The 21,947-nt window shown below is 36.5% G+C and overlaps 1 protein-coding gene and 1 long non-coding RNA gene across 15 annotated transcripts in view; one reads left to right on the top strand and one right to left on the bottom strand.

The window, feature by feature from the left end:
- The window catches only part of LOC123839428 (uncharacterized), a 280,569-nt gene that overhangs the window by 47,145 nt on the left and 211,477 nt on the right, over positions 1 to 21,947 (bottom strand). For 6 of the 13 annotated variants that reach the window (XM_064586484.1, XM_064586483.1, XM_064586485.1 and 3 more), the window contains one exon: positions 3,348 to 5,823. In XM_064586484.1, the coding sequence (XP_064442554.1) occupies positions 5,698 to 5,823 (126 nt within the window). In that variant the 3' untranslated portion in view covers positions 3,348 to 5,697. The other 7 variants (XM_045868911.2, XM_064586479.1, XM_064586489.1 and 4 more) reach the window with 3 other exon arrangements.
- Positions 1 to 21,947, top strand: part of LOC123839430 (uncharacterized) — a 157,852-nt gene that overhangs the window by 99,741 nt on the left and 36,164 nt on the right. The window lies entirely within an intron of this gene.

The raw sequence follows: 21,947 nt of genomic DNA, 5'->3' as shown, positions 1-21,947 counted from the left end.
TAAATTAAATGAAAATAAAATAAATAAAACAACAGCTCAGTTGTCAAAACAACAACAACAAAAGAATCTTCCTACACATTTTATTTCTTTGTAAAGCCCTGGATAATAAATAATTATAATGGCTCACAAAGTTTAGGGGATTATATGTATTAGGCATAGTTCTGTAAACTTCACATTTTCCTTCTCAAAACAATCCTTGGAAGCAGATGATATCAGTACTCTATTTTTGAGATGTGAAATGTGAAATTGAGGCTGGGAGGTTAAGTAATTTTCTCAAAATCCACATACCTGCTTAGGACTGAATGCATATTATTTCATAAAGCAAGTTTGGTTATCTATTGCTTCACAGAAAATTTCCACATAACTTAGCAGCTTAAAATAACCATTTTATTTTACTCACAAATCGATGGGTCTGGAACATGGAAAGGGCTTGGCTGGGTTCATCTCTGATCCGTGTGGCGTCATAGGGAGCAGCATGGGCTAATGAATCTACTTTCAGCATGGCTTCTTCCTTCACATATCTGTTGCCTCAGTGCACCTGACCGTGTCTCATGATCCAGAGCCTCCCAACGTAGCTTAGGCTTTTCACCGCACAGTGGGTTGAAGAGTCTCATTTCTAACATTGAAGCTGACTTTTAAGAGCAAGTATTCCCAGAGAAAAGAGCAGAAACTAACATTCCTCTTTAATGTAGGCTGGGAACTTTTACCTTATCTTAATGGTCAAAGCAGTCCAAGGCTACCTAACTTTACAAAGAGGGGAAATGGGCCCCACTCTCCATGGAGGAGTGTCAAAGCATCTGCAGCTATGGTCAATCAATAAAGTGTCTGCAGCCTATTCAATCAATTAAGCATTTGCAGTCAGGTGGTGGCTTGGGCTGGAGGCCTTTGAGGCTCATTTGGGCAGGACAGCCAATTTGGCTCCCTCATAGCTACAACTGATGTTGGCAATTGGTTGAGAGCATGGATAAGGCTGTTGACCAGGGTGCCTACCCTACACATGATCCCACTATGTAGATCCTCAAGCATGGTGGCTGGATTCTTGGAGAAAGAGTCCTAACAGTTATCATTCCAGGAGACACAGCAGAAGCCGCAAAGTTCTGCCTCAGTCAGAGGTCAGGCGGTCATTAAGAGGAGCTGATTCACAAGGAGAGTAAACTCCACCTCTTGGTATGAGGTGGGGCACCAACTTCTACCATGGCTGCAAGGCCTTCTCATAAAGTGGTTGCTGTCTATCAGAGAGTGTGCTTTTTTTTTTTTTTTTTACTAGTTACGCATTTCATGCAATGAAAGTTATGGTTTATTGTATTCACGAAGATGGAATGCCACTGACCGAGGGACCCTTAGCCCAGATGGACTGAACCATATGAAATATCTAATATTCAACCGGCTTTGACCAACAAAAATTGCAGTTTCATGATTCAATTTAAAATTTTAGATGTCCATCAGCATTGAGATGTATAGTAAAAAAAAAAAAAGCATTTTATATAAGTATTTAGCAGAATCGGAAAGAAAGCTTTGCTATCTTAACTTTTAGAGAAAAAAGGTCATTTTATGCTAGCTCCGAATTGCCAGACAAACATTTCTATCTTCTGCTTACTTATATCCTTTAGCCCAGATTCCTGAAGCCCTTCCTGGCATCAATTCTCTAAGTTTATGAGGCCAATGCTTATACTTGGTGAATACTCGTAAAGGCCTGCTCTCCAACCTTATCCCCATGGGAGGGAATAAGGTCAATTCACTGTGTCAGTAGCAATGAAAATGTTCTCCTTCATACCAAATCTTCTATTTTTCTTTGTGACTTTCCCAGTGTTGCTCCCAACATGAAGGACCTGTCTTACAATTTACTTCTAACAGAAAAGCTTTTTAATAATAGATTCCCCTGCGAAGCTCCCCACAGCTCTTAAAATGAGGGAAGGGAGCCAAACCTCAAAGCTCAAAGCTGACTACTTGCTGAGGTGGTATATTTTAGGAAGGAATTATTATGTGTCAATAACTCTCTTATAGTATGGTTTATATGGTACAAAACACTCAACAAATGTAAATTACTAACAGCGATGTGATTATGACTATAATTCTGTCTCCTTTGTCTTGCCATTACTTAGATAGTATTAATTGAAGCAAATATGTTTTCTCTCACACCTCAGAAATTTTAAGTATTTCATGATATGTGGTTGAGACACCATAGTGTCTCCGGTCTCTAAGAGAACAAGTCTCATATCTTCTTGGTGAGGTTCTAAATCTTAACATAGGGAGTTTAGGGATTTTACTTGCTATTTGAAACCAACATTCTGATAATAACACTTCTGACTCCAGAAGACCAGGGTAGACAAAACTTGAAGTGGGAATTGGAGCAAAAGAGGTTGTCTCTCTCAGTGGTACCCTACAGCGGGTTACAAGAGGGTGTGAACTCATGATATGTAAGTAGAAAAGAAAGCCTGCTAACATCAGTTCTATCTTTAAGGAAGTCTGGGCTCTGCTTGGTGTTTGGGCTGAGATACAAAACAATTTCTCTATTTTCCCAAATAGTTCACCCCTCCTTAATTATAGCTCTCAGACGAATGTTTTGTTACCATCAGAAAGCAGGCAAAGCAGGAAGGAAATAATCAGGCATTTTCACTTAGAACATTGAATTTTAATACCGTTTTTCCTCTTGCTAACAGACCTTTCAATTTTACTTCTTACATGTTTTAAGTATGATCAATTTTACCTTTCAAGATATTATTCCTCATCCATAAAATTACACAAAAATTGCCATAAACAAGCTGACTGAAAAGGAACAATCGTTGTACATTAAAAAAAATAACCTTCATGTTTATAGAAATAATAAAGCCCATGCAGTACTTCTTTTAAAGATCTTGCTCTAAACAAACTGAATTATTCATGCATAGAATTGTACAGCATTAGAACACCTGTTTTCAATCATGCATAATGTAAAATCACTCATTACCTCACAAGAGCCTCTACATCTCCAGCAATCAAATGGCATTGAAACAGCAAAACAGGTGCCTGGCAGGTGGATCCAAGCAGATGTTTTTGGCTTGCATGCCTTTTCTTGTACAGGTGTGATAATCTTGTTTTCAACTGCATAATTGCTATTTAAATAGGTACTATTTGATTCTTATGTACTTTAATATTTATTTTTGCTTCTTCAATTCCTCTCTCTTTGCCACTGCCTGGGCTTGAGGTGGATTTGAAAGCTTTGGGGATCCTGTGAGGTGGAGAGATGCCAGCTGAAGGGGCCCGTTCCACTGTCTTTCACTGACTTACATGACGAAGGGATCTTCTGTTAAAAGTATGGTTTCTGAGTGAGCCCGTGGAGTTTCAGCAGCATGGCTAACTACTGAGCAGGAAAGAAAAAGTTACTTCCCCTTGTTAGGTATCAGCCAAAGTCATATTTAACCATTTCCACTATGCATACCGTGAATTTTAAATGAAGTCAATGCAAATCCATGAGTGCAAATCAGAAAGAGAACATCTTTCTTCAGCTGCCGATACACAATTTATTGAACTTCTACAAAGATAGCTCTGTGTGTATCTTCCTTGTGAGGCGTCAAATTCATTTGCTTAAGCATGTTTTAGTAAAACATCTTTAAGTCTCAGCTGAAAATAGGGTTTTCACTTTGTACTAGATTTATCCAATATAAATCCATTCAAGCAGAGTAAGTAATGCATCTTTCAACAGGGGGTGTTGCAAGCACCTTATTTCCCTGTTTGTTTAGTTCTTCCTTTAAAAAAAATGATCAACAAATTTATCAGCGAAAGGTGCCGTATTGAAAGATGCAAAGACAGGCAACTTTATTTTTGATAACAGGTGCAGCATGAATTTGTGTGGTGTTCCATCCTTGCTGTCATTCTCTGCAAATCTTTGTGCCTGGTTTTCATGGGTTTACAGTGAGTTAGGCTGCCAGAGTGGAATTACAAGTCCACTCTGCTGACATAGTTGGAGGTTTGGGCACGCATATATCTCAAAAACTAAAGTCACCATCATGCCAGGCAAGTGAACACATGGACCATACCAAGAGCAAAATATGGCTTTGACACGTTACATTATACCACTGGTATTTTGGATAAGCTATGAAAAATATCCAAATATTTCTATGTAAAGAGAGGAATGTTTGCAGTTGTCCATATATTGTATCAATCCCATTACAGTCTCTAACTATCTGAATACATGGGATCATTCATGAAGACCAAACACCCAGAGATGGCCACCTTTCTTTTCCCTGTTCCTCAAATGGTTTGGCTCTATGTAGACATGGCCCTGATATTAGTTATCTATGTAATGCCCTTTCAAACAAATAAGATTGTAGAGATATATAAGATTGTAGCTATTTTACCACCTGAAGTGTTAGAATTACTTGAGCTAATTTAATGGATTTTTAAAGTCAGATCAGAAAGTTAACCCACAGGTCTTATATTTTCACCTAAGGACTGGTAACTTGCTATATGGATGATCATAACTTTCTCTTGCGGTTGATCTCTAGCATAAATAAAATGAAAATAAAATGTCTGTTGCAGCATATAATAAGCTTATAGATCCAAGTCTTTCATATCTCTTATATTTATTCTGCTTATATACTAGTTATTGATATTTTATTACTATAAATTATTTTAACTATCAGTTCCCCATGAATTAAAATCTGATTCCATGAACTAATCATCATCATCATAATCAATCACAATCACTATTAGCACACCATTACCACCATTTATTGAACACCTTTTGTGGGCCAAACATGATATTAAAAACTTTACATGCATTATTTAAACACTATGCTATATTGTACATAATATGTACATTGTTATCTTTCTAATGTTTTATTATTTGAGTGTATTAGAAAAAATCAAACCTACCAAAGTCAGAGAATATGAAATCCATTGTTAAGTTTTGGTTTCAAGTTCTTTCTCAGTATAACTAATTTGGGCTTGTCAGGTAGAGTTCTGAATTTTCAATACCTGAGGAGCTGGATATAAATTTGATATGACACTCTATCATATCCAGTATGTGGCATTGACAGAATAAAGGCAAACTAGTTCTAAAGAAGATGTTTTCAAAACATTTCCAAAAGGCTTCTCAAATATAAATGTTATCCTAGAGATATGGATCCACTCTATTCCTAAGTGTGTGTGTGTGTGTGTGTGTGTTTGTCTCTCACATACTTACTGTTAGTAATCCATTTTTGTTTTTCAAAATGCAAATACATACTTAGGGCTGACTATCTCAATGCAAGGATGTGCTTTCCCTGGACTAACTTCTACTTTTTAATACAAAAGCAAACAACATTCTATATCATCTATAATTAGGTAGCAATAGCAACTGAGAGAACACTAAATGAAGGCATTAATTACAATATAATTGAACAAAATATCTATAATAAAAACGTAGAAGGTAAGGATATTTTTAACTTGAAAAATGCCAAAATGTATTTGGAAGCAAATTAGAATAGGTAGGAAAATAGAGCAGATAAAACATGTCAAGAAAGCTCACGGGAGTGTGGAGCTTCAGTAAAATAGAAATTTAGGACAACAGAGTACTAAGAGGTCATCAAAAAACAAATAGCTACATGGTGACTTTGACAATAACTCATTACTGATATTTTTTGAAACTTCTGAAGTGTTGCTTAAGTGTGTTCCCTGAATTTATCTTGACTTTTTTCCACTATACACCATTTATATCATCCTATTATTTACATTCTTCTACATATGCGTTAGGACCAGCTGACACTGAAATGAACTGGTGCAAGCATACCAGGATGGATGCCTCTCAGGAGGGGTGACCGAGTTATTATGGAATTCTCCCAAATAGAAGGAAATGACACCACACTGAAAAGCAAAGCAAAAAATTAGGAGTTCAGGGATGAAATATTTTACATTGGACATTAAATTGTATTTCCTGGAAACAGATAAACAAACAAACAAATGAAACATTTAAAGAAATACTAATGGATTTTTTCCTTCCCAAAGAAATTAGTTCCCCGGAATCTATTTGGAGATAGTAAGGATTGTGGTCAATAGCTCCCACAAACTACCTAGTCTTTAAGGTAATTCCCCATGCTCCAGAATCACTCTTTTCACCAGAGATTACAAAAATAATTTGTGGAGTAACTACCTGTTTGCTGCAGTTCCTTTCCTCCTAGCCTGCTTCAAAGGTGTCTCAAGGACACCCTTCAGCTGAGGTGGAGAATGGCAGGAGAAAGAAATACCCCAGTGTATACTGAGAAGGTGTGGAAAATGGACATCCACCTCATTGACTTGGAAGGAAACCAGTGTCCAAAAGCAAGTTGTAGCTTAGAAAACTAGATGAATTTATTTTTCTAGGAAATACTACACACACAACATTGAGGAGAATGGGATAAAGAGGCACAGAAATATTCAAGAAAAACAATTTCAAACTCTTCAACTCGATCACACACTCCAAAGCTAAGCTATTTCAGTGTTTTACGTAAAAATGACATTTTTGGAGATCCATCCCCCAAGACGCCCAGTCCCAAAGAAGACCTTTGTTAACAGTACAATCTCAATTTTAATAGAACTCTGGTACTAAGCAAATTTCCTTACAAATCTACTATAAAAGCCACAAAAAATTTAAAGAACAGAAGTATAAAGGGTAGTTGTTTTAAAACATTAAAAGGTATATTTTATGGCTGAGTATATTTTGAAGAAGTTGAAGTTGGTGGTAGCCACTGGTTTCATATATATGTGACCTGGTTACCCTCCCTCAAGCATCACAGGCTTCTATCTGCCATAGAGAATCTCTTTAATTTGTAATAACGGCAAAACTGGGTAGGTTTTCTGGTTCTTCCCCTTGTGACTCTACATAGATTTCCTGAGCTTTCCAAAGTTGAGACCCTTCTCCATGTATAAGGCTTTGAGGATAAGTGTCCACAGGGTCTCCTGCCTCATTCATTCTTTCATGCCACAGTTTGCATTTCCCATTGTCTATTCTATGACTCAGTTTCCCCAAACCAGTGCCAGTTTTCAGTGTTTTATCTCTCTTGGCCAATAATGAGTATTCATGAAGTTCTACTACTAGAACTGAGTAATTTCCCATATGTGTGCCGTGCTACAGCTTTTTACTGTATCCTATAGATATAAAGTCATGGTCTTTTCTACATCATCCATATAAAAATACCTTTTGAACCACTAAACAAGATCAACATTTTCCTGGATTTTTCTTTACTTATTTTCATAAGAATTGTTTTTCAACACCTATTCTCTTGAAACCTGCCTTTAGAATCTTTATGCCCTGAGTAAATGAGTTTTCCAATTTTGGGGGGAAGTTTGCTTTCTTCAAAGCTAGGGGACTTGCAAAAACCTGTTCATAAACTGAAATAAACTCCAGGTCACAGATTTTCAGCATCGACTAGAAAGCCAATGACCTAGGACAGCATATCATGTCAACTCAAATTATGACAGGAGTAAAATGCACACTAACTCCAGTATCGAGCTATCTGGGCCCATTTCTTCAAGAATCTAATAACTATCCAGTTTTCCAGATGTGTTGCTCTCCTCCCCTAGTGCCCATTTTTATCACACCTGGATGTGAGGTGCCAATCAATTATTTGAAAGTAATTCAATCATTCATAGTGGACCATTTGAATGGCAGCAGGAATAGATTATTACCAATCCATAAACAAGTGGTAAATGTTTGATAAGATCAGTGTAATATGACATATCTTCTATCTTGCTCATATTAGTAGACATTCTGTCTAAAACACTTTTATTTATTCTAAAGTAGATGGCTAACTTTCAAATGAAAGAAAGGAAATTGACTAAGGTAGTAAAAATAGTGTAATGAGATGATTCAAATGGTCTTGTAGGATTTTAAAGTTTCTCAGTTATCATTTTGAATATCAAATCTTATTCTATTACATATGGGCAGATAGAAGGTTAAAGTGGCTTTATACTTGGTAGAATGCCATAGCTATATTTTCTGCTTTTAACATTTTGGCAAATAATTGAATTAATATATTGTGTTTTCCATCTAAGGATTCTTTGTGGAAAGAAATTGTTCATGTTCTTACATAAAACATGTTTCTGTATGCAATTATCATTTTTACTACGGGCACATGTAAATTTTCTGTTCATTTCGGACTATGTAAGGCAGCATTCAATGAAAATTAGTCAGCTGAATTAAATTTACAGGAAAAAGCTAAGATTTTCACTTAAAATCTTATTTCATGTCATACTGAGTTAATTTTTCTTAACTCAGGCCAAAATTAAATTTAAAAGCTTTATGAAGGCAATGAAGGAAATGTTATTTTGGAAAAACTTTCTTTTTCCCTAAGTACTTTATAAAGTCTCATTTAAAATCAATCATACATTATTTAACCATTATTTATCATTTTTTAAAATTTTTTGCTAATATGAGGGTCTATAATATCTAATATCTTTAATACTATTCAAAATATATAAATAATGTTGTTAGTGTTATTCCTTATGAATACTTATATAAGACAATGAGACAATCTTATTTCTTACATAAAAGACATTAAAGTAACTGTATATCCAACTCAAAACTATACAAGCATTAATTATCAGGAATATTTACATATTTAAGAATTTAAAGTTGTTCCACTGTGTTTTGGAGTAAGGCAGTAGAAGGAGGAGTTTCTTCTTGGTAAAGTGAGAAAGGTGTTTAATACTACCATAATCAATTTACTTAGCTAACTGCATAATTAAGTACATTTTCTTTTGTGTGTAATGAACCCGAGAGAAAATATTAAGTCAAAATAGCAGCTCTAGTGAGGTACCAGAAGTCAAATATTGAAGTACTTTGTTTAGTAAGAGGTAATATCACATTCAACAGTCAAGAAATACTGAGTGCGGGCGCCTGGGTGGCTCAGTTGGTTAAGCGACTGCCTTCGGCTCAGGTCATGATCCTGGAGTCCCTGGATCGAGTCCCTCATCGGGCTCCCTGCTCGGCAGGGAGTCTGCTTCTCCCTCTGCCCCTCCCCCCTCTCATGTGCTCTCTCTCATTCTCTCTCTCTGAAATAAATAAATAAAATCTTTAAAAAAAAAAAAAAAAGAAAGAAATACCGAGTGCAATTGCATTTGCGTCAATATTTCAGGAACTTGGGATATATCACTGGACAAAACAAATATCTCTGCCTTCATGGGGCTTAGAGTCCAGCAAGAAGAGACAGGAAACAAAACCCAAACATACTAAGTTAGCGGACTACATGGCCCGTTAGAAGGTGGTCTGTGGTACAGAAGAAGTAGAGCAAGGTAGGGAGGAATGAGGCCACAAAGTGTAGGGTGTACAGTACAATATCAAATGGGGTGCTCAGTGCAGGTCACCCCATTCAATGGGAGATATCTGAAAGAGGTCGAAGAAATTAACAAAGGAGAAATCTAGGAGAACGGTATTCCAGGAAGAAGAAAGAGTTAGCGCCAAGGCCATTGGGCAGAAGCAGGAATGCCAGCTCAGCTAAAGCACGGTCAGTATAGGGGAGGACTGTGTGAGGTTACAGAGGTAATAGGGGTCAGATCTTTTCGGTCAGGGTCAGCAAACTTTACTGCAAAGAGCTGAATAGTAAGTATTTTAGGCTTTGCAACCCACATGGTCTTTGTTGCAACTGTTCAATCCTATGTATGGAGTGCCAAATCAGTCACAGGCAAAACATAAATGAATGTGAGTGGCTACAATCCAAATAACTTTATTTATAGAAACTGAAAGTTAAATTTCATATAACTTTTACATATTATATAGTATAAAACTTGTTTTAATTATTTAAAAATATACTACTAGGGGGACCTGGGTGACTCAGTTGGTTGGGTAGCAGACTCTTGGTCCCAGCTCAGGTCATGATCTCAGGGTCCTGGGATCGAGCCCTGTATTGGGCTCCATGCTAATTGTGGGGGAGTCTGCTTCAGGATTCTCTCTTTCCCTCTGCCCCCCCCCTCTAAAGTAATAAATAAATAAATCTTGCAGTGTATTAAAATGTGGTGGGCAGATTTGGCATGCAGGCCGAAGTTGCCAACCTGTCAACCCTTGATGTGACATCTTTGGTCATTGTAAGGACATTGGTTCTTACTGAGCAAAATGGATGAAATGAAGTTTTAGTGTGAAATTTTCAGCAGAACAGCATGATAGGCCTTATAGCTTTCAAAGATTATTTGGGTGGCTGTGTTAAGACAAGGTAAGGGGCAAGGATAGAACTAGGGAGACTTGTTAAGAGGCCAATAGAGAATCCCAAGTAAGAGATGATGGAGGCTAAACCAGGGTAGTAGTAGCAGAGGAAGGTAGAGACAGGTGGTCAGATTCTAGACCTGTTTTGAAGGAAGAGCCAGTAGCCTTCCTGACTATTTACGTATAAGGAGTGTAAACTAAAAAAGAGGCATGGAGGTTGCCCCCTGAGCAACTTGCAGAAAAAATAAAGACATTAGGGTCAGATTAATCTTGACCTAGACCCCACTGCACCATTAATGTGATTTTAGGCAAATTACTTAACTCTCTCATGGCTTAGTTTTCTAAGAATAAAATGAGGACAGTAATATCTAACTTAGAGTTCAAGTCAAAGTGTAGAGTAAATACCATGGAATGGTAACACTGAACTATGTGACATGTGCTTCAACCCTTGTCACAACGAGTTCTTCTACCACCCAAAAAGGCAGGTCATGTCATGTCCTTACTGGGGACAACCTAAGCACACCCTGCAGTGCCACTCTTTGTTGCGGGGCTGTCTTTGAAACTCATCCCCCCTGACTCCAGAAGCCATGCCTTTAACCCTTTATGCTATGCTGCCCCCCTGAAAAAAATGTGACTTATTTTTCATAAAGCCAATCAACCAGCAAATAACTTATTTAACTGGTAGAGCCTATCTTAAAACCAGATAGAGTAGATAAGGGGCTAGACAAAGGAAGCAACAATAATAACTAAGCACAGCGTGACATTTACAGGGAGCAAAAGGATTGCAGTAACTGTGTATGGGAAAGAAATTAGGAAAGAGAAATTTTAAAGCAAATAAAAGTTCACATTGGATCTTGATGATTCATGAAGACAATTGCTCTTCCATAGTAAAATCAGAAAATACAAATTCGGGCGCCTGGGTGGCTCAGTCAGTTAAGCGTCTGCCTTCGGCTCAGGTCATGATCCCAGAGTCCTGGGATCGAGCCCCACATCAGGCTCCCTGCTCAGCGTGGAGCCTGCTTCTCCCTCTCCCACTCCCCCTGCTTGTGTTCCCTCTCTCGGTCAAATAAATAAATAAAATCTTTAAAAAACAACAACAACAAAAAAAAAGAAAATACAAATTCAGTCATTCATCAGATACATATTTTAGAGTGTCAAGAATGATGGCTAAAACTTAGGCATATAAGCAAATAAGCTAGATGTGGCGTTTGTCATCTTGTAGAACCCATCATTAGCGATTAATCAGGACTGTTTTCAGTGGGGTGAAGAGAACCTCAGTACTCTTCTCCCAAAAAGTCAGAATCACAGTCACATAATCTAGCCTTATGGAGAAAGCGCCACTGATTGACATTGCCATAGGAATTCTGTTTGCTACTTTCTGAAAGGGAGAGTTCACGAAAGGGAAGGAGGGAACACTAAATAGTAAATTGATTCGATTCTTATTTGTCACTTCGCAAACTGAAATGCTCTCTGTAAGCTCTCGCTCCCAAATTGTCAAAGCCGACACGGAGGGGGTAAAGAGGCACAGGAGAAGAGAGGAGAAACTAGCAAGCGTGGTTATGGTAAAGAAACGGTTCTCTCAGAGTACATGTATTGATCAAGCTAAATTTGTTTAATAATAGGAAATATGAAGGGGCACCTGGGTGGTGTAGTCGGTTAAGGCACCGACTCAGTTTTCAGCTCAGGTCATGATCCTAGGGTCCTGATCTCAGGGTCGTGAGATCCAGCCCCACAAAGGGCTCCATGCTCAGCACCTGGAGTCTGCCTACGACTCTCTTTCCCTCTCCCTCTGACCCTCCCCTCCCTGGGTGTGCGTGCTCTCTCTCTCTCTGTCAAATAAATAAATCTTTAACAAATAATAATAAGAGAAAATATGAATATCAATACAAGAGTATATGGCAAAAAACAACCCTTGAAAATGATATGAAGGACGAAGAAATACACTTGCGAATATTCTATAATTTGATTTCTTCATAGTCAAAATATATTGATCTCCACAGGAATATTGACAAGAAAGAAGAAAATATCTTGAAGGAAAGAATACCACATCAGACCCAGCTCTATAGTAGAAATATGCATGGTTTCAGCTAAGTTCTTTGTTTTTCCCTTAAAAGCTCCCATCCTGAGCCAGGCGTGTCTCCGGCTTTTGGTGGTGGCTGTCATGCCCTGTGCACCTAGGATTGCCTGCTGCCTAGTGACAGTACCTCCTTGATGAGCAGTCCGGGACCAGTCCCAGGCAGCTCCCCTTTCAGCCTGACAGCTGCATATCCCAGGTGGTCTGACATTTGAGATGGAGGCTGTGGATAAGATGGAAGGTGTTTTAGGGGAGAAGTAGGCTGTGAATAACACCAAGACTTCATCCAGATGGAATCACTCATGAGACAACCTGAGATACTCTATTACTGTCCATATGTTTTCTAGGTCTCCAAAGGCCAGCCTCCGTTGATTTATTAGAAACCCACTATTTATGTTTTTGGCTCATCTCACAACAGACTACGGTAAAGGATTTATCAGAGATGCTGCTCTTTCTAGTGGTTATTGGAATTTTATAAGTTCTTTTAAATAAAACAGCCTCCATAAATATCCTAGTAAACATCAGACAATAAAGTAAATATTTTGGGGTGAGATTCAGTCGATTTCCTCTTAATATACACCACCTTTTTACAAGTTTCCTTCTGAATGCAGCCTCATGGCAAAACCTTTTACAGAACATACCTATTTTAGGTAAATAAATAAATATGAGACTCCAAAGAAATCAAAACTACTAGATATTGCCAACAGTGCTGCTTAAACATTATTTTTCCCTTGCAGATAAACTTTGGAAGAATTATTTCATTGTTTTACCAGCACAAACAGTTGTTATTAGTGTATCTTATTTATAGATGGTTCTTTGAGGGACTATAGTAATATAGCAAAATATCAGTTATTTCATCACATTGGTGAATTTAATGAACCTGAAGGTGTGTGTTATTTTAGCACTTGCTATAGCTCCTGTGAAAACCCAGTGGTGCTAAAATCTGTAAACCTGTCATTGCTTAAGTAATAACCTTGTTAAAAGCATCTTCATTTAACTTACTTTAGCTCCTGCAGGATGTAGGTTTTATTTTATCAGTGCAGAGAGTAGGGGTTTCAAACCCAAACCACTTATTGTAAATATAATTAATTGTAGTTCATTAATTTATCCTCAGTGTTATTGCTTTTATTTTAACGCTTAGGTTAAATTAAATATTGTCTGGAATCTTAGTACCCATTTTCAATTTTTTACAAACTCTTATATTGAATTTCTGTAGTTACAGAAGTAAATTTTAGTCTGCACTAACGAAAGTGTTCATTTTAATCTCTAATACTTCTTTATGCAAGGCACAACAGACTCATCTCCCTCCCCTATATACACTGTAGATTTTTTAAAAGTGCATTTTTGTTAAACTGCTTGGAATGGATTTGAGTTTATTCTTGCCTTTGAAAAATATGAAGAAAATTGGATATTGATGGTAGGTGTTCAGAATTATCAATTGATTTCTACATGAGCACATCTACAATTATTGAAATGCTGGCAATAAAAATGGGAACTCCCTCCTATTTAGAACAACTCATGGAAAGAGAGGGGAAGGGAAAGGGAGAAGGAGAACCAGAGACAGAAGCAGAGACAGAAGATGAAAGAGGATAAAAACTGTAATTTGTACAATTATAGCCTTAAGGCCAAAACAAACTTTCTATAGTTACCTAGACAGGCCAACAGCGAGGTGTATGATAAAAGCTATACGTTAGCAACCACTTTGAAATTCTTGGCTAATTGCAATAATGCAGTCAGTAAATACTGACACACATGATATAACCACATATAGAAGAACATTATAAAAGGTATTGGTGGCCAGCCACTGTTTCATTGCTAAGTGAGATTAGTTAAACAGCTACTAGCCTGATAGGTAGATGAAGATTTGTATCAAATTGCCTTGCCCCAAAAGATATCAATAGAATTACAGAATAGAAATAGTATAATAAGTCCATGTGGCAATAAATTGAACCTGTCGAGGTAGTTTTATCTCTGAATCTATGATTTTTAATAAAATTTTTATAAGGTCATGAAATTCTTGTTTGATTTATGTTAGTCTTAGAAAATTGGTAATTGATGTTGTTCACCTCTACAAAAGAATCCCCAACTTAACTTGAATTATAGTGCCTTAAAATATAATATCAAACTGATTATTATAATCATCAAAATATTTTTGTAAAATCCAAAAAAAAAATTGTAACCCTGTTATTGGGCATTCCTTTCTACTCCTCTAATTATAAATGTTGCTTTTAAATTTGGGGCCAGAAAGAGTGAGGAGCACAAATACATCAAGAACTACAAAAATTTCTTGGGTTGTTTTCCAATTTCTTGGGTTGTTTAACAGTGTTTAAACTTAGTATTAAGTTTAATGTTTAATGTTTTATATTTAATGATGTTTGTCTTTTAAATGAAGATTTTTAGAGTTATTAACGTTCAGATTTTTTGAAGTATGGGTTATTCAAATAATAGCATATTTAAATATGTAGTGAAAAAACTAACTTTAAACTTGCATACAAACAATTGCTGATATTCTCAGTCTCTTTTTGTAATGTATCTATTCCTAAAAACTTTTTTTTAGCAATTCAGTTAATGTTTATATGCCTTGAGTAAGTGACATTTTTAATCAGAATATTAAGCAAATATGTTAATTTTTGTTTGGTCTGACAGTTAGTATAGTTTCTAAATAATAGCCAGACAAGAGATTACACAATTGTATCTTTCAATAAGATACACTTTAAAAGTACATTAAAGTTAGAAAAATTAAATGAAATTCACACTTATATCAAGGATTTTTTTAATTAAATCTATTGGTTGTTGGTATCTGTGAACTCTTAAGAATAAACACCTGCAGTGTTTTATTATGTAAAAAGGTGGTTTAATTGCATCATATTTATCACAGACAAATCAAGCCCTATTCAGAAGATAATAATGACACAGTAATTGGATCAGTAATTGGTTCAGGATGATTCAATATTGTACTAATAATCATAAATACTGCTGTCTTCTGCTTTGATACAGGGCTGACATGCTAATTTCGATTGGATTTAGAGCAATAAATATTAGTGAACTGAATCTAGTAATAATGTCTAGGCCTTTAGTTTGGCTATGCTAGCCAGAAACAGGTATAAAGCAGGTGTGAAACTTGGAAACATATATATCTTAGATTATGATATGAATTCAGTCAATGTACCTTATTGGCTTTTCTTATCCATTCATCTCTAAAACTAGTATCTTCACTATAGAAGTGGAGGGGAATAGAAATGAAGACATTTCCTTATTTTTCTTGTAAAAGTGATCATTTTGTGGGAGCAGTGTAGTTTTTACATTTGATCGAGCCTGGTTACCATGGATGATGTGACATGATGACCTGGTGGGCAAAATTATTCACGTGCCAGTCATGTAATGATGGATAAGAAAATCATTCCCATTACCACACTGTGTTCGGCAGACACTTGGCAGTTAAACAGGACTATTTCTTAGCCAGTGTGGTGGCAGCCTTTCACTGAGAGCCAAAGGAGAGGGAGGCTCATTATGTAGGAAACAATGATCCTTATTCACTCAACATGGAAACTTGCCTTACAAGAGCACATTGGATGGCTCTGGGCTGGAACAAAAATGCCATATCCCCTTTTATCAATGGAACAGAAACCCAGGATCAACATGCCTGGCCTGGAATGCTGCCTACTGGTGATAGAAATGGATATATTCAGGCATTTGTTTATTTATGATAATTTCCATGGATGGTAGTGTTGGGGGAGTGCTTACTGTCTACCCCTTCTGGAATAAGTCTGTTTTGTGGGAGAAGGAGGGGGCAGCTCACAGGTGCCAATAAAGAATGTAACTATGCAGTTTTAACTTTGAAGTTATACGACCGCTGGAGACAACTAATTAGATACATAATGTTTACCTGACAATGGGAGAATATTTTTTCTATTATTTTTAACCTAAACATAGGATAATGGCATGCAGAGTATCTATGCCTAGGACCAAAAGAATGTCATAAGCTACGTATGGAACCAATGTTTCCTGGTAAAGAACTCAAACATAAGGACGCATTTCCTAAGAATAATAGAGGATGATGGGACCAATAAATCTATAGAAGATTTTGACTATCCTGTTACCCATCTCTTGCCTTTGGGTTTTGTTATTTACAAAATGGGAATCTGAAATGGAATTTACTCTCCAATAGGCATTAGGAAGAAAATGAATATAAAGCTTATCAAATTTATTATTTATACAAATGCTCCAGGATGAGTATTGAGATTCTTGCACATAATTTATCTCTCTTCTAATTATTTAAAGAATCTTTGAAGGCAGGCATAGAGTGGAGTGATTATTTTCTCATTGCCAAAGTCAGGCAGGAAGCACAAGTGTATAAACAGTGTGTTGGAAGAAAAAAGAGCCCCCGAAAATACTGTATTGGTGTCCTTGAAGAGATTTTATATAACTCAGTAATTCTCATTCAAGGGAACTGGCTTCAACTTATACTGGTGTTCTCAGTCCTCCCTCTTCATGCAAGGTATGGATGACACAATTTTCTCAGCATATACTCAGTTGAATATTTCTAATGGCATCCATGTTGGCGCTATTTCTATGTAGGCATGGAGGGATGTCTTCATCATTTGCAGGAGTCTGGGGTTACTGCCAAAGGCAATGATCCAGCTCCACAGGCAAGCGAAATAGATAATTTTGATTCCCGAAGTAGCATTGCATCCAGTAACACCTGAGCAGTGAAAATCCTGTGGTGTCTTCATTCAAGAGCCAGGAAATTCCATGTGTTTATGGAATCAAGTTCTCTCTTAAGTGGAGTGACTGTTTATTGTTAAGTACCCATGAAAGGAAATCTGTAGTCAAATAGTAGCCAGACAGTCACACATTCACCATGCATCTATGCCCCAGTGGCTCCAGTTCTGAACCAACGGCTCAGGAGTTAAAGGGTAACTAATTCACTCGGTCCTGTGTCTTCAGGAAACTCTATGTGTAGTTGTGGTTCACTGGTTTAGTGACGTGAATGAGGGGATTGCACTGCACTTCAAATCTCTCATTACACCTTAATTAGGACCCCAGCTAGAAATATCAATGTTTTACCAACTGTAGCAGACAAGGTTTCTTTTCTTTCTTTAATCACTTATTGTAAAGCAGATTAACACTGTTGTTGTTGTTGTTGTTGTTGTTGTTTTCTTTTTCCTCCGGATTGAGGACCCACAGCTAAGCATCCTAACAGGAGAACTAAGGCTTTTAGTTTGCATCCTCAGATTAATCAGCAACAGTGTGATACATGTAACACTAATCATAGAACATATGTTATTAAGGAGTAACAAATTTATAATTATGAAGTTTTTGTTGTTCTTGACTGTTGTTTTTCCGTGTTTGTGGGGTTTTTTTTAACAGAAATTTCGCCCTGAGGCAAATCATACTCTTTTTTTGTTTGTTTGTTACTTAGTAAATTCCCAAGTAATTTTAAAAATTCCACATTCATTTTGACCTTAGAAACTTGCCTTGGGACCACCAGTTACCAGTGCTCTTAACTTATCTGAGTAGCCTCCTCTGTGAGGTACAGATTTGTTGCAGAAAATTAATCTGAATGTTTGTAACATCTGTTATCATAAATAATAAAAAACTAGTTTTTAGGTGCCCGTATAGTAAAAGTCTTTATAGCAAAGTAGGGACAATATCTTGTTTTACCTATTTATAGTTATTTAAATATTTACCTTCCACCAAAACAAGGTTATAATAAATTTCCAAACAGCAAAATACAATTAAATCATAACTTCAAAAATCCACCTTTAAATCAAAGAAAGAAGACAAACATACTAAAATTTAATCTCTCCTTTGGGGCAGGAGACAGCTTACAGGTTCTAGTCAGCCAACTAAATGACAGTCAGAAAAGATCATGTGACTGGGGTCTAAAAACTAATTAATCTCCATAAAGCTGTAAGTGAGGTAGGTAAGATGACTTGAAATCTGATTACATTATTGCATTTAAGGGGAGAAAATGCAGCATGTATTTTTCATGTTGATTTTAACCACCTGAGCCCTTAATGACGTTTTGTACCTTGGAAGAAACCTCATATTTCATCCATATTTAAAAAGAACTACAAAGATGCTACCATCATTAGTATATGATTTACACATTTGGTGTAAATAATATGAAAATAAATCATGTAGGATGCCTTTGTAAAGTTTCCAAAGAATAAGTAATTCTTTGAAAAGTAGATTCATTGTAAAAAGAGAAGCCATAAATCCTAAGAGTAAGGGAAATTGACAAAGATATGTAAAGGAAATAATAATTTTACTATTCCTACCCCTATTTCCATAAAAAGCAAATGATCAGGTAGTATATTTTAGCTATTGGACATTTATGTGCTACATTTTTATTAGTTCTAAAGTTAAAGTCCTATTCAAAATAATTCTGAAAATTGATTAAAATATGGTATTCTCTACCGCTTCCATTATTCTGGTCACACACAACATATATAAACACTTTGAATGTTAGAAGAATACATTCAGAATCCCATGGAACCTTCTTGTATATTTCACAGCTAACTTTTTTTTTTTACTGTTTTAACATTTAAGTAAAAGAGACTTGCAAGCAATGGTTCTTTAAACACACTCTCCTTTTATCTTCAGCAGAAGAACAAGGATTATAGAATAATAATTTGGAACATTATGTCTGGAATGCCCCGAAAATAATCCTTATTAGATTAGAATGAGCCCTGAAGAGTACGCCTGCAGGGGTGGGGGTGTGAGTATGTGTGTATAAGAGAGAGTAAGAGAGAGACAGCGATTTGGAGTTTTATTAATCAACATTATCAATCATAGATTATACAAATCATAAACTGTCTGCAAAAATTTTATTAAAAAAATTGGAAGTCCTGTATTTGGCTAAAAATATAAGCCAGGGAATTTATTACTACCAGGTAACCCATTGCATATTGAACACAGAGAGAGTTGACAGGCAGAATATATCCTCTACTTTGTTTTATTAAAATTATAATTATTTTTATAATAATATTAATGAATGTGTAAGGAGACTGAATCATGAAAATAGAGTACCTCTCATTGAGAATCTGAAAGCACTTTATAGATGAAGGGCTTTTTCTACCCTATATTTTACATGAGCAAAGTTTTTGTGAGTTAAGGTATATTCACTATTTGAGGACAAAAGTGTCATTTTTCATCTTGGCAAAAAGACTAAGTGCTACTCAAGTTTTTCCCAGTATGCAAACTTCAGAGGAACCATAAGGAGTGGGTATAATTTAAGATTCAGAAGATAAGAAATATCTTTTGCTCCTTCATTTTTCTTGTCTCTAATCTCCTTAAGATGAACGTGCTTGTACACAGACTTCTGCACACCCAGAGATGCACTTTTACACATGGTGAGAGCAGGAGCACTGAGAAAACTCTAGAGGTGTCTGAATGGGGCAGTGGAAGCAAACCACAGGATACTGTGTCAGGAAGGAGAGCCGCTTCATCTTTTCCGACCTCTGCCTTCACACCCACCTAATCTGCTCTGTGTCCTTTCCCATTATCCTCTATCTTTCCACTTTGCTTTTAGATACAGAACATGGAAAACATTTTCCCTGACCTGAATAAGCGTTTTTGAGTAGTTACTCCCTGAGTTCAGTGAATATTTTTGGACCTTAGAAAGGACTGTGGTTGTAACTTTCCATGAATGATGCTATCGGTTAAAATCTTACTACAAATATTTAAACTGATCACTGCTTAAACATCCCAGGTCTGGATTTCAGAATCCCTGAAGATTTGCAGCTTTAAGGGGACTCTTGCTAATGGGTAACTAGTCAATATCCATGGTTAAAGCTGAAAGGAGGTCAAGATGAAGACTGGAAAATTCCGAAAGTTTGTATCAAGAATTTCTAAAATATTTTATATGCAAAATAATTCACAAAATATTATTTTAAATTGTTTTAAAGAATGTTTAGTGGGATCCGAGGGTATAGGCTATGGTACTGTCTGTGAAACTCTAAATTCTAATCAGGATTCTGTTCGATCGTGTAATGATGCACGGATGCCTGGCCATTCCCACCAACTGCACCATAGAAAAAGCAAATGAGCCTATGCACAGTCAATTCTGCCCTTACATAATCGAATACACAAAGCTTGACACCTAGGGTTTAAAAAAAAAGGATGGCAAGGAAAGAAAAAGTTGAAAAGGAGAATTCAAAGAAAGAGTGGATGTAATTCTCTATCCTGATATCTTTCAACTTTTTTTTTTACTGTCATTATTACAGAATTGTTCAGCAGTTCAAAAAATCCTGAGATCCAACATGTGTCAACAGTACAACACTTTGAATGTTTTAGCTGCTTGAAAGTGTGCCCTGGAAGTCTTGCTTTTTTAAGCAGTAATTTGTATAAATGGCATAAATTGTCAACCCTCCTGCAATCGTGAATTGAATTTTGTTTGGGTTGTGGAATGAGGTTTCTTCTTTCACTTCCTTTCTGTCTGTCAAGGTATTTCCTAACGCATCTGAAATTTGGTTTTAAATTGAGACCTAGTTTGACAATTGAGGTCCAGATTTATGAAGACCAAGACTCCTAATGGGTAGTTTGATTTGAGAGAGACAGAGAGAAAGGAGAGAGAGAGAGAGAGAGTGTGTGTGTATGTGTGTGTGTGTGTGTCTGTTTCTGTATTTATTTTTTCATTCATTCATCTACTTACTTACAGACAGAACATTAGATAAAAATCTATTTTGAAAACATCTTAGTAAGAAAGATAGTAGGCAAATTCTCATTTTATATAAAAGCCACTTCAACTATTAATCATGATTACAGAAAATTCCCATTGGGACAGAATATCATTTAACTTCCAAAAACTAGAGGCAGCGACAGCACACATTTTTTTTAAAGCTCTCCTATGTAATAATTTTGTGTAAAGAAAGATTGTACGACCTAATCTTCGAGAGAGCTTAAATTACCAATCAAATATACATAACCTATTTCATTTGTTAAGGTCTTGATTCTATATATTATTTTGGCTTCGTTTTAACAAATACACTTGGCCATAATGAAAATAAACCTGCTGAAGTCTCGGAGGTCTGAGACAAGCTATAACACATTTCTGCACCGCGGGGTGGGCTCGTGGGATACCTACTGAGAAAATGCATGCCCACTGAGCATGCCCAGACTATTAAAATGAATTGACATGTTAATGCTGACAGGAAAAGAGCACAAGAGAGCTTGCTAAATTACTGCTCAGTCAGGCACTAGGAATTCCTGAGTGGCTAACTCCTGAGCAAAACCCACAGCAAGCACAACAACAACAACAAAACTTTATTGTCAAATGCACCCAAACAAACAAACACTAACAGGGTTGTCATGTTAGTAATCCACCTACCCATAAATCATATGGATTTTAATCATACCTGCCACCTTAGCTGCTTATCCCCAGAGAAATTGTTTTCTTTTGGCTCCCTCCTTCATTCACTTTCAATTATCTGGAAGCTGTTTCGCGTGTTTATTTATTTATCTAAAGTTCACATACAGTATGCATGCACCAATTTTCTCCAGGGGTCTGGACCAGGCAGATCATACAAGGATGCAGTGAAGCATAGCAGCTAACAGCTCAGATGAATGTACTCAGTCTCAAAAACCTGCTTTGGACCATGATGACAAGGAAAGGGGAGGACAGAAAGTAATTAGTGTGTGTACAATGATTGATTATGGCTTAATATTCAGGCATTTCACCTTTAGACCACTGTAGGTAGACGTAGAGAATGATGAAACAGGAAATCCTTGTAGTTT

Source organism: Mirounga angustirostris, unplaced genomic scaffold (genome assembly GCF_029215605.1).
Source record: "Mirounga angustirostris isolate CCGP_5_RB_7025 unplaced genomic scaffold, mMirAng1.0.hap1 SCAF_3, whole genome shotgun sequence".
Lineage (NCBI taxonomy): Eukaryota > Metazoa > Chordata > Mammalia > Carnivora > Phocidae > Mirounga > Mirounga angustirostris.
Note: the sequence above shows the minus strand (reverse complement) of the source record. Positions and strands in the feature narration are given on the sequence as shown.